At 40.1% G+C, this 13,257-nt stretch overlaps 1 protein-coding gene across 9 annotated transcripts in view; it reads left to right on the plus strand.

Moving 5' to 3' along the window:
- The window catches only part of LOC132815081 (focal adhesion kinase 1), a 557,743-nt gene that overhangs the window by 449,798 nt on the left and 94,688 nt on the right, over nt 1-13,257 (plus strand). For all 9 annotated transcript variants that reach the window (XM_060823816.1, XM_060823815.1, XM_060823817.1 and 6 more), the window contains 2 exons: nt 1,354-1,443; nt 3,032-3,236. In XM_060823816.1, coding sequence (XP_060679799.1) covers nt 1,354-1,443; nt 3,032-3,236 — 295 coding nt within the window. The remainder of the gene's footprint in view (nt 1-1,353; nt 1,444-3,031; nt 3,237-13,257) is intronic.

Consider the following 13,257-nt stretch of genomic DNA (forward strand, 5'->3'; position numbering starts at 1 on the left):
TTGTGTAAGAGGTATAGTTAGTAAGTTTGCAGATGACACCAAAATTGGAGGTGTAGTGGACAGCGAAGAGGGTTACCTCAGATTACAACAGGATCTGGACCAGATGGGCCACTGGGCTGAGAAGTGGCAGATGGAGTTTAATTCAGTTAAATGCAAGCTGTTGAATTTTGGGAAAGCAAATTTTAGCAGGACTTATACACTTAATGGTAAGGTCCTGGGGAGTGTTGGTGAACCAGCAGACCTTGGAATGCAGGTTCATAGCTCTTTGAAAGTGGAGTCGCAGGTAGATAGGATAGTGAAGAAGGCGTTCCTTTACTGGTCAGAGTACAGGAGTTGGGAGGTCATGTTGCGGCTGTACAAGACATTGGTTAGACCACTGTTGGAATATTGCGTGCAATTCTGGTCTCCTTCCTATCGGAAAGATGTTGTGAAACTTGAATGGGTTCAGAAAAGATTTACAAGGCTATTGCCAGGGTTGGAAAATCTGAGCTACAGGGAGAGGCTGAACAGGCTGGGGCTGTTTTCCTTGGAGCGTCGGAGGCTGAGGGATGACCTTATAGAGGTTTACAGAATTATGAGGGGCATGGATGGGATAAATAGGCAAAGTCTTTTCCCTGGGATCAGGGAGTCCAGAACTAGAGGGCACAGGTTTAGGGTGAGAGGGGAAAGATATAAAAGAGACCTAAGGGGCAACTTTTTCATGCAGAGGGTGGTAGTGTATGGAATGAGCTGCCAGAGGATGTGTTGGAGGCTGGTACAATTGCAATATTTAAGAGGCATTTGGATGGGTATTTGAATAGGAAGGGTTTGGAGGCATATGGGCAGGGTGTTGGCAGGTGGGACTAGATTGGGTTGGGATATCTGGTCAGCATGGACGAGTTGGGCCGAAGGGTCTGTTTCCATGCTGTACATCTCTATGACTCTAATCTAAATTTCCTAATTGCTTTTATGGATTTTGAACTCTTGTCTCTGAATTGTTAATCAAGACTTCTCGATTACTCACCCAGTTAGGAATAAAATACTAAGCTACTTGTACACCTATTCCAGTCAATCAATTACATTCTCTGCTTCTCAATTACACTGGTTCAGTGTAGATTTTATGTTTTGACTTGTGTGAGCAGAAACAGGAAGCGAACTTAACTTGGCAAAACTGATGTTGTGACCAACTCATTACAAATGCATTTTTACAATTGCACTCTGAACAGATCCTCATTCCATTTATTGTGCACATGGATTGCACTACCTTGCTTTCTGGGGGCCAGATTCAAAATTGTGTAATTAATGAACAGGATTGGATACAGAAACTACAGCATAAATGATACAGTTTATGAGCTTTCATCTTTATCTTGACAGCCTCGAAAGGGAAGCTGCCCATCAAATGGATGGCTCCTGAATCGATCAACTTCCGCCGGTTTACCTCAGCTAGTGACGTATGGATGTTTGGTAAGTTTGCTTTAACTCTATTCACATAAATCATGCTGCTGTTTAAATGAAATACAGTTGTCTCCTTTGAACTCGCTCTTCTTTTGTACGCTCTATTCTAAGATGAAGTGCCAGCAAATCGCAGACTACCTCATCATTAATATTGAGATGATTTATACACTTGTCTCTATGGGTTTGCACTTGATAATAAACTGAATTTAATCCCTTGCCCAGCAAACTGAACCTTCTTTAGCATGAATCCTCATTCAAGCCCCAGCCCCGAACTTAAGTGATTTCTTGTTTTCACAATTCATCCCTGTCAGAGCTCATCATCGATTAGATTAAGTACCTACTCACTTTGATCCAATCCACATTAAATAGCTGACCATGCAAACACACTTTCTAGTTTCCATTCGTTTATTGTTCTAAGGCACTGACCTGTTCCCTTTTAAAATGAACACCTTTATCAAACTTTTCCTTTTCTGTTGAAGATCCATCTGGAAAATCCTCTGTCCTCACAAACTGTTGTTCTATTATAAACATTTAGAGGCTGTTCAACCATTTATTTGGTCTGTGAAATTTTAGAATTTCAATTGACTAGCATCTTCTTTTGATAGTTATGGATTTTTACAATCTTTCGAGTTTCGAAAAAGTCCCTGATTTCATTCCAGGCCAGTTGATTCCATCCTATATTGGATTAACTCATTCAAAATAGCTGCATGTGTTCATACTGCTCTCGTTGCTGTCTGCCACCCTGTGCGTGCTGAATTCCATTGGCCCCTGCTCCCCTGCTGCTCCCAATTTAAAATCACCACAAAATTCTAGAACTCTGACTTTGAGTTGCAGACATTGCAGCATTCCAGCTCACTCTCCTGAATAGTTAATCAGCAATAATTATAGAAATTACAACTGCTGTCACTATAAAACTGACTTCTTTCCGATTCTCTACTGAGCTCCAGATGCTTAGACACTGCCCTGGCCTGACCCCAATTCCTTGATCTGATAAATACATACACCCTCCATCCCCAGCAAAACTCCATACCTATACCTGCCATGATCCAACATCTCTTTATTACCCCACCTTCCCCAGCCAACCCAACAACTCCCAATTCTAAACCCAACCTATTCTGCCCCTTCACCACCAGCCACTTGTCCCCCTACCTGCTCATTTGCAGCTTCTCTGCAGCTTCTCACAGAGGTTGGGATCTTTAAACTTTGGTGTACAGAAGTTACTGCTTAAAAGAATGGGTGCAGCATAGCCTCCATACTGACTCTGTGCTACTCTCACATCTAATATACGCTATATTTCTCAGTCCAAATGAGAAATTCAGTCCTGATACATAGAATTTCTAGGCAAGGAATGTTAAAAGAAGCAAAGTAGCAATCTGACTATGATTGCACCTCCTTGGAAGGTTAAGCCACTATTATCTGTGGCTAAATAATTAGGTTCAATCCAACATTGTCAGCTTTAGTTCGGCCACATAAGACATGGGCAGTTTGCCCAATTCTGTAGTCAAACCGATGTAATGAAAGCTCACTTTTATGTTGCACTTTTTTAGTATTTAAATTAAAATATTTTCTACTCTTTATGTTTGTTTTAATGTTTTAGGTGTTTGTATGTGGGAAATTCTAATGTATGGAGTGAAACCATTTCAAGGAGTAAAAAATAATGATGTAATTGGTAGAATAGAAAATGGTGAGCGGTTGCCAATGCCTCCAAATTGCCCTCCAACACTCTACAGTCTCATGACGAAATGCTGGGCATATGATCCTAGCAGAAGACCACGTTTCAATGAACTGAAACAGCAGCTCAGGTAGGAAGAAATTCTTGTTTTCTTTTGATTAAATTTTTAGCAAATCAAAGTTTTATGATTTGACTTCCTTTTGAAATTAAAACCAGTGATCATGACGAACAGTTATTGTAATAATGAGGGAGTGCTGCCCTCAGTTGCCATTTTACGCCATGGTCTTACCCACCACCTCAGATTGATGTAAAATCTCCTCTTAACATTTTTCAAAGAACAGCAGGGAGTTTTTTCTGGAGTCTTGTCCAACAATTGTTCCCTCATTCCCTCACCCAGCATCAATAAATACATATTATTTGGTTGTTGTCACATTCATTTTTTGTTAAAAACTACTGTGAGTAAATTAGCTTTTGCATCTACTTCAGTTACTACAGTGACTTTAAAATGCTCCATTAGTTGTTTAAATGCTTTGGGATGCCCTGAGATAATGAAAGGTATATTGTAAATGTGCATCCTGTATGTTGAAGTTCATGTAAAATTGCTACTCATTTATTATATGAAGTGAAAATCTATACAATTCAGGCACTAATGAAGCGGTGGGTATTAAAGGTCAGTGGGCCAGATCTTGTTTCTGTTGCTGTAAATGTTTTTCGTGGTTTTCACATTTTGTGCCCTTCTGTAATGAGTGATGCTCTAAAAATTGTACATTGAAGAGGAGCAAGCACTGTGAGTGGCACAGTGGTTAGCACTGCTGCCTCACAGCGCCAGAGACCCGGGTTCAATTCCCGCCTCAGGTGACTCTCTGTGTGGAGTTTGCATATTCTCCCCGTGTCTGCGTAGGTTACCAGTGGGTGCTCCAGTTTCCTCCCATAGCCCAAAAATGTGCAGGTTAGTTGAATTGGCCACACCAAATTGCCCGTAGTGTTAGATGAAGGTAACTTTTCAAGACCAGGGAGCCTTAAGACTCAAATGTTAGCTGTGCTTTCTCTCCACAGATGCTGCCAGATATGCTGAGTTTCTCCAGTAATTTTAATTTCATTTCACATTTCCAGGATTCACTGTCCTTTGTTTTATTTTGTGGTCTAAATTGAATAAAAGGAACAAAACACATTTCTGTTCAAACCAACTGTTTATATTGAGAATTCTTTTCATTAGAATGTCATTCTCTGTCATAATATTTGTGTTTAACCAATGAGCTACAAGCTAAATAAGCTAATGGAGACTCAGGAAAGATTTAATGAAAAATTACTTTGTAATGTTGTGCTTCATACCATCAACTTGTAGAACCTGATAAGTTGAAACTTCAAACTTTTATTATTTGGCAAACATACAAATGTAAGTGGTGTAGATTTAAAAATATAACTACAGAGTACAATCAGTTCTGCTACATTGCGGTATTTTCGTTCTCCTTCAATTCCATGTTATAAGAAAATCGTATAATAGCGGCATCATTTAAACTAATGGGACTGGAATCGCATTATACTCAATACATGCTTTAAAACTTTGCACTTTAGAAGCAGTATCCCCAATTCATCAGTCACGTTTCAGTGAATTTGCATTAACGAACTGCGCGGTATAGGAGAATGACCTGTATTCGTACTGTAAAGCAATAAACAGATAGCAATCAGTATTTTATTCTTGAAATATTATCAGGATCTGAAAGTATTCAATTGCTTCTATATAATTAAAGACAAAAAGAATGTCAAAAAGCATTGATTTAGCAATTTTATTATTTAAATATTATATTTATGGCGCTGTAAAGAGAGCTTGTCACAATTCCAGAAAGACGTTGTTTAAGTTCTATCCTTGTATTGCTTTCATGTTACAGAATAATTAAGTGGGAAACCCATATCCCTAAATGATATTAGTTTTAGTTGATTATCTTAACAGTTCTACTCCTCATGAAGTGATTATCAAATTAACTTGGGTCATAACTCTGCCTTTCCCCGTCATTTGTTCATTGAATAACATTTTAGTGTAATAATACAGTTACTCTATATGGATCAGTGTTATTGATGGAATATATTTCCCCTTAAAAAGCATCATTTGAGCCAAAAGTACAATTTATTGTCATACAGCTGCTTTCAAGTAAGCAATTGGTAACAGTACGTGGCTTGTGAATGGAGTTGGATTTTAATATTGTTAAATGGGGAGTAATTTGAAACTAGAAACATGAATGGAAGTTTATTGGAACAAGTACAAAAGGAAAAGTATCGAGACCATCTGTTGTTAAACCTTCCAATTTCCATCCAATTGAAATCAATGGAAGAACAAAAGGCAAGCTCACAAGGCTGGTAATGTGGTCTGCCAGGTTTTTATCAGGATTGCAAAGTTCAAAATAGTTCCCACCAATGATTCAAAGATAGTTTAGACAAGGGCAGTGATCTCTGATCTAATTTATCTTATCTATAAAAAAGGAATCACTGAAATGAGTGGAAAATAATCTAGATTTATTTTTAAAACCTTCATAAGCTAATTAACTTGGTCTGTGATCACAAAACAAATTGATGCAAAGACTAGTCAGCATTTACTGAGACTTGATCAAAATCTGAAGAGTGATGCATATGTGGAACAGGAATTTAGCAAAAGCGCGCAATGCTGTCAGTTAATCATTTTGAGAAGAAGATGGATAAACATCTGAAATGGATGACTTTACACATCTCCTCATTTAACCCTATTGTCATGGTTTTGTCCACTCACTTAATCTATCAACTTTTCTTCGCAACTCTGCTTTTATGTGTACTATTTACTGTGACAATTGCATTCTTTTAACAAATATTACCTATAATTCTGATTCAGCTTAGCTTCTATAAACCCTGCATCTTAGATTACTTACTTAGATTACTTACAGTGTGGAAACAGGCCCTTCAGCCCAACAAGTCCACACCGACCCGCCAAAGCACACCCACTTACTGTCATGGAGAAAGTGAGGTCTGCAGATGCTGGAGATCAAAGCTGAAAATGTGTTGCTGGAAAAGCGCAGCAGGTCAGGCAGCATCCAAGGAACAGGAAATTCAACATTTTTTCCTGAAGAAGGGCTTATGCCCGAAACGTCGAATTTCCTGTTCCTTGGATGCTGTCTCACTTACTGTCATGGCCAACATGAGTAGATGGCTCTCCATACGTTATTTGAAGGAAGGAGTCAATATAAAACATTGAAGTACAGGTTCCTTGGGAACACCACTAGTCATGTTCTGACAACATCAGCATACTGTCTTCACTCTTGATTCCTAATGGCTTCTCTGCCCATGTCAATAGGTGCCTCCAATTCCATATGTTAACAGTCCCATAATGAATCTCTATGCTGACGTAAATACATGCAATTAAAAATCTCTGCTGCACTCCACACTTCTACGTTTATAGCTTAAATATAAATAGTTGTGAAGAATCAAAAAATTCTTATTTCAAAAAGCATTAACCATTTTGCTTACTTTGGTTGTTTGACATTGACCATCACAGAAGAGGGTTCCTTCACGTAAACAGAATTTCACACTGAAATATTACCTATAATTCTGATTCAGCTTAGCTTCTATAAACCCTGCATCTTAGATTACTTACAGTGTGGAAACAGGCCCTTCGGCCCAACAAGTCCACACCGACCCGCCAAAGCACACCCACCCGGACCCATTCCCTACATTTATCCCTGGACAATTTAGTATGGCCAATTCACCTAACCTGCACATTTTTGGACTGTGGGAGGAAACCGGAGCACCCGGAGAAAACCCACGCAGACACGGGGAGAATGTTCAAACTCGCCTGAGGTGGGAATTGAACACGGGTCTCTGGCGCTGTGAGGCAGCAGTGCTAACCACTGTGTCACCGTGCTGCCCTATCTAACCTATAATATTCTGCTCTTCATGTTTGTATGCTCTCAGAATATGTCAAAGCAATTTGATCGCTGACTCACTGGAAAATGTATTCTGTCATATATTTATTGAAGTAAATCGTAACTGGCAATCTTCTGTCAAGGAAATTGAACTGAATCAAATCATAGTTTCAGTTATTACTCAGTTAAGATATTAATTTCAATGATTTAGGTTTGCTTGTATGTTGATTATTAATAAACTACTACTATATTTAATGGTAGATCAGAGAGCAGTATCTTTAAAATGTTAGGGTTATTTAGTACTCTCCTGTTTAATTCTTCTTCTGTGCCTTCTGGTTTCCATAGAACCATAAAAAAGTTATAACACAAAGTGCCCTTTCAGCCCATCATATGTGTGCTGACTACAAAAAAAATCTAGCCTTCCGGCTGCTATTCCACTCAGCTCCGATGCTTTTTCCGTATCCTCGAAGGTTACAGCTGCAGATTCAAGTACATTTTCTGGATGTTGAGGCTTGCTGCGTCAATCATGAAACCAAGCAACAAATTCCAGTCACCCACCACCCTCTGGATGAAAAACATTTAGCTCATATGTCCCCTGTAACTCTCTTCCTAATCACCTTAAATCTTCATGTCACTAGCTACTCCCACAGCAGATCTTTTATCCATAAGGATCCTGTCAGATATAGAAGTAAGCAAGATAAGGTATTGGGGTTCAAACAGAGTAGTCATTGTTCTCTATCTGACTGGAATATACCATGTGTTGTTCTGTGTCATTCTGTTGGTAGTTAGAAAGATGTGCTCTCGAGGAATAAACGAACGAGGCACCAATCAGCTGTTGAACATCATCACGACGAGCCTGTACAATCATTAACCCCTATTGATAGATTATTATAGTTTTTATAAATGTCAAGCAGGTAACAATACATAATTTTCACCATGTGCATCCAGGGAAGGAAATGTTCATCCCCATAAGCACCAACTCTGGTCATTGATGGAGAGTAGATATTTTGCAGATAGACTTTGCTTTACCCTTTCCCTGAGGTGGAGTTGCCAGTGTGGATAAAGCCAGAAGTCCCATGACACCAGATTATAGTCCAACAGGTTTATTTGAAATCACCAAGCTTTTGGAGCACTGCTCCTTCATTAGGTGAATATCACCTGAAAAAGAAGCAGCTCACCAAAACCTTGTGATTTCACATAAACATATTGGACTGTAACCTGGTGGTGTGTGACCTCTGACTCTGTCCCTGAGGGACTAACTGATCAAGCTAAAGTGGAGGTGGTGCACGCATCTTTCCCTTCAGTAGGTATTATGCTAAGCTGATCTCATCTTGTGGTATGAACTTATCTTTTACGTCATATTTATCCCTCTAAGTGATCTTTATAAAAGTGAATGACAAATGTTTCAATGTCTGAAATGAAGTTAACTTTGAACTGTTTTCTGACGTTTGAGCTCTCTGTTTATATACCTGTCTGGGTAGAGTCAAAACACTTCACTTCCTTTAATCCCACTCTGGTCTGATTATTTGGTTATCCTGGGCCTTCCATTAGGTATATGAATTGCACTGCTGCACATATTTTTGATTTACTCCCTTGCCGGAAAACACACAGCTTCCTGGTCAAGTGAGTGTATCCTGTGTCATGATTATCAGTGTCAACTATAGATCGAATAAAAGCAAAGTACTGTGGATGCTGAAAACCTGAAACAAACATTGAAAATGCTGGAGAAACTCAGCAGGTCTGCTAGATGCTGTCAGAATCGAGTTGAGTTTCTGCAGCATTCTTTGTCCCTTTCAAGCATAGCTGATTGCACTGTGCTACCTTGCAGCCTTAGTCTACTCTCTGGTAAATAGTCAGGCATTTTTTGTTTAAAAAGCTTGCATCATTTCCTTATAGATCCTCAAACGGGATGATTGTGAAACTTTCATTCCTTTGTAAATAGGATATTCCAGCCAATGGTATATATGGGACCCCTTGAAGCTTGAAATGCATGAGATTGTGATTGGGTTGAGAAAACTGGAGATTATGAGGATTGCTTTACACATTAAAGGAACAGTAAAGTATTTTATAAGTAAGAGAGTTTGTCAGAAGTGAGGTGGAACCCTTGAGAGGACTAAATGGTGATCAAACAAAACTGCACAGATATTTCAAAGGAACTTTTGAATAGTTTTGAACTGATGTGAAATGATGGAATTGCTGAATGCAGTGATGAGCGTGAGTTATATTTTAGATAAATTGTTCAGCTGCAAGAGTAAGCTCTAGTGTGTGACCCCGCAGGAACAAATTTCAGAAACATTAAAAACTGTATCTCAGGATCTTATTAAGAGTGCCAATTGAATAGAAAGTGATACAACATATTTTGAAAGAGAAAATGAAGTAATATTATTCCTGGAGAAAGTGAGCACTGCAGATGCTGGGTTTCAGAGTCAAAACGTGTGGCGCTAGAAAAAGTACAGCAGGTCAGGCAGCATCTGAGGAACAGGAGAGTCAACATTTCAGGCATTCACCCTTCATCAGGAATGTCATAGAGATTATCACCAAGCCTCGCAAAATACACAGGGATATAGCCAGCATTCCTGATGAAGAGCCTATGCCCGAAGTGTCGACTGTCCTGCTCCTCAGATGCTACCTGACTTGCTGTGCTTTTCCAGTGTCACACCTTATTCCTGCCTGTGCAAATTCAACTTAGAAAATTTGTTTTAATGAAATTTGGCATTTAGGTAGCTTTAAACTTATTTGACAAGGGGGTACCAATAAAAAAAAGTAGAGGTTATCACTAAGCCTTGCGAAATACTCAGGGGTGTAGCCAGCATTATAAGGTGAAGCCACAGGAGGGAAGCAAAAAAAAATCTGTAACAGAGCTAATGTAAATGCATGGTGTAGAGTAATTAAGACTGGGGAGTTACAGATGTTGAGAGCATTGCAGTTATGGAAAAAAATCTGCAGAGAATTCGAGGACAGAGTCAATTTGGCAAGACCTATGGAATAAAAAGAGTGGGTTACATATAGACCAGCAACCAATGGAAATGATATAGATGAACGAATCTGCAAAGAAATGTCAACACTATAGAGAAGTTATAATGAGGGTCTTCATTTAAGCACATATAGATTAGGATGCTGATACTGGAAAGGGCATTGAGGGGCAAGTGTTCCTGGATTGTATCGGGAGTGTTTCCGACAGCAGGATGTATCTAATCCACCAAGGGAGAATGTATTGTTCGTCCTTGGAAATGAAATGGTCCAAGTGGATTAAGTCTCAGTGTAGGAATATTTAGGAGACAGTGATCATTGTATCATAGGTTCAGGATGGAGAATGCCATGCAATAATCCAGAGAAAGAGAAATTTTCTGGCAGACAGCTGACGTTAGTGGGACAAGAACAGAGCTGAGCAAGATTGATTGGAACAAGAGTTTGGTGAGAAAAATGCTATCTCCACAATAGACTACCTTCGAAGAGCAGATAGTTTGGGTATAGTTAGGTTTATTCCCTCTAATGGAAAAGGTAAGATGAATAAATCCAGAGTTCCCTGGATGACAAAGAAGATAAAAGTTAACATTGAAAAGGAGAAGTGCTTATGAAGGCAATAAGGCAGCAAATACAATTAAGAATCAACAGGAACGCCAAAGATTTAGAGGGGAGGTGAAAAGCAAAAAAGGAAAGCAAAGAGGAACAATGAGAAAAGACTAGTATCTAACTTAAAGGGCAGTATCAAACTCTTCTATGGCCACAGAAACAATAAGAGAATGGTTAAAGGAAGAATAGGGCCGATCAGAGAATATTAAGGGATTTACTCAAATGGCATGGCTGAGGTGTCAAATGAATACTTCGCCTCTGTCTTCATGAAAGAGGAGGATGTTGCCCACGCCATAGTGACAGACGTGGAAACTCTTGTCACTAGAAAGGTTCAAATTTAATAAGGAAGATGTCTTGGATAGTTTATTCGTACTTCTAATATCTAAAGGACGGCACGTTGGCACAGTGGTTGGCACTGCTGCCTCACAGCGCCTGAGACCCGGGTTCAATTCCCGACTCAGGCGACTGACTGTGTGGAGTTTGCACGTTCTCCCCGTGTCTGCATGGGTTTCCTCCGGATGCTCCGGTTTCCTCCCACAGTCCAAAGATGTGCGGGTCAGGCGAATTGGCCATGCTAAATTGTCCATAGAGTTAGGTAAGGGGTAAATGTAGGGGTATGGGTGGGTTGCGCTTCAGCGGGTCGGTGTGGACTTGTTGGGCCGAAGGGCCTGTTTCCACACTGTAAGTAATCTAAAAAGTAATCTAATCTAAAGTTGACAGAAGAATTGGGACCAGATGAGATGCATCCAAGGATCTTGACATGATTTGATTTGATTGATTGTTATCACGTACCAAGATACAGTGAAAAGTGTTGTTTTGCCTGTTCTACAGGCAGATCGCAGCAGAACAGAGTCCAGAATAGAGTGTTACAGCCACAGAGAAGGTACAGAGAGAGAAATCAGCGTTAACATTTGAGAGGTCTATTCAAAAGTCTGATAAAAGGGGGGAAGAAGCTGTTCTTGAATCTGTTTGTACATGTATTCAAACTTCTATATCTTCTGCCCAGTGGAAGAGAATATAACTGGAGTGGGAGGGGCCTTTGATTACGTTGGTTACTTTCCCAAGGCAGCGGGAAGATAGATGAAGTCATTGAATGGAGTGCTGGTTTACATGATAAAGTGGGTTGTGTTTTTGCCTGTCTCTCGTTTATTGCAGTAAGAAATGAGGTCTGCAGATGCTGGAGATCACAGCTGCAAATGTATTGCTGGTCAAAGCACAGCAGGCCAGGCAGCACTTGGGAAGAGCAGTTGCCGTACCATGCTTTGATGCATCCAAATAGGATGCTTTCTAAGGTGTATCTGTCAAAACTGGTGAGACGTGCCGAATTTTCTTCGTGTCCTGAAGAAGTAAAGGCATCATTGCGCTTTCTTGACCATCACGTTGAAGTGGGTGGGCCAGAACAAATGGTTGGTGATTATCACTCCCAGGAACTTGATGCTGTGGACCATCTCCACCTCAGCACCATTGATGCAGACAGGGGCATGCCCTCCACTCCTCCTGAAGTCAATGATCAGCTGCTTCATTTTGCTGACCTTGATGGAGAGATTGTTGTCTTTACACCATACTGCTAAGCACTCAATCTCTTTCCTGTATTCCATCTTTTCATTTTTTTTACTTTAGATTAGATTACTTACAGGCCCTTCAGCCCAACAAGTTCACATCGACCCTCTGAAGAGCAACCCACCCAGACCCATTCCCCTACACTTACCTCTTCACCCAACATTACGGGCAATTTAGCATGGCCAATTCACCTAACCTGCACATTTTTGGACTATGGGAGGAAACCGGAGCACCTGGACGAAACCCAGACACAGGAAGAATGTGCAAACTCCACACATCATTGTTTGAGATCAGGCCTACAAGGATTGAAGGCAGTAAGGGCAGAAATTGCGGGAGCACTGACTATGATCTTTCAGTCTTTTCTGGAAACATGACAACCTTGTTTAAGGATGATTGTAAGGATAGTCCAGTTACTTTAACTTCAGTAGGTGAAGTTTTCTACTTTATTAATGGAGGCACAGGGTACAAGAGCAGGGAATTGATGTTGAACTTGTGCGAGACACTAGTGAGACCTCAGCTAGAGTCTTATGTACAGTTGTGGGTACCACATTATAGGAAAGATGAGAATGCTTTGGAGACAGTGCAGAAGCATTTCACAAGAATAGTTCCAGGAATGAGAAGCTTCCATTATGAAGATAGATTGAAGAGTTTAGAACTGTTCTCCTTGGAGAGAAAAAGGTTGAGAGGAGATTTGTCAGAAGTTTTCAAAATCATGAGTGGACTGAACAGAGGAGATGGGGATAAGCTGTTCCTGCTCCCAAAAGTAAACAAAGAATGAGAGGACATAGATTTCAAGTGATGTACAAAAGAAGCAAAGGTGATGTGAGAAAAATACTTTTTCACTGAGTGAATGCCGCCTGGAAGTATGGTGGAGGCAGATTCAGTTGAGGCATTCAAGGGATAGAAATGGTGAGCAGAAATATGGGGAAAGGCAGGAGATTAATACAAGGTAATAGAACCAATGGGTCAAATGACCTCCTCCTGTGCTGTAGCAATTGTGAGTTTCGAATCTAAAGATTTTATGGAATCGTAGAATCCTTCCTGCTCCTAAAAGTAAAAAAAAAGGCTATTTGCCATCAAGTCTGTGTTGACCCTCCGAAGAGGATCCCCACCCTACCCTTGTAACCCTGC

Source organism: Hemiscyllium ocellatum, chromosome 4, assembly GCF_020745735.1.
Source record: "Hemiscyllium ocellatum isolate sHemOce1 chromosome 4, sHemOce1.pat.X.cur, whole genome shotgun sequence".
Classification (NCBI taxonomy): domain Eukaryota; kingdom Metazoa; phylum Chordata; class Chondrichthyes; order Orectolobiformes; family Hemiscylliidae; genus Hemiscyllium; species Hemiscyllium ocellatum.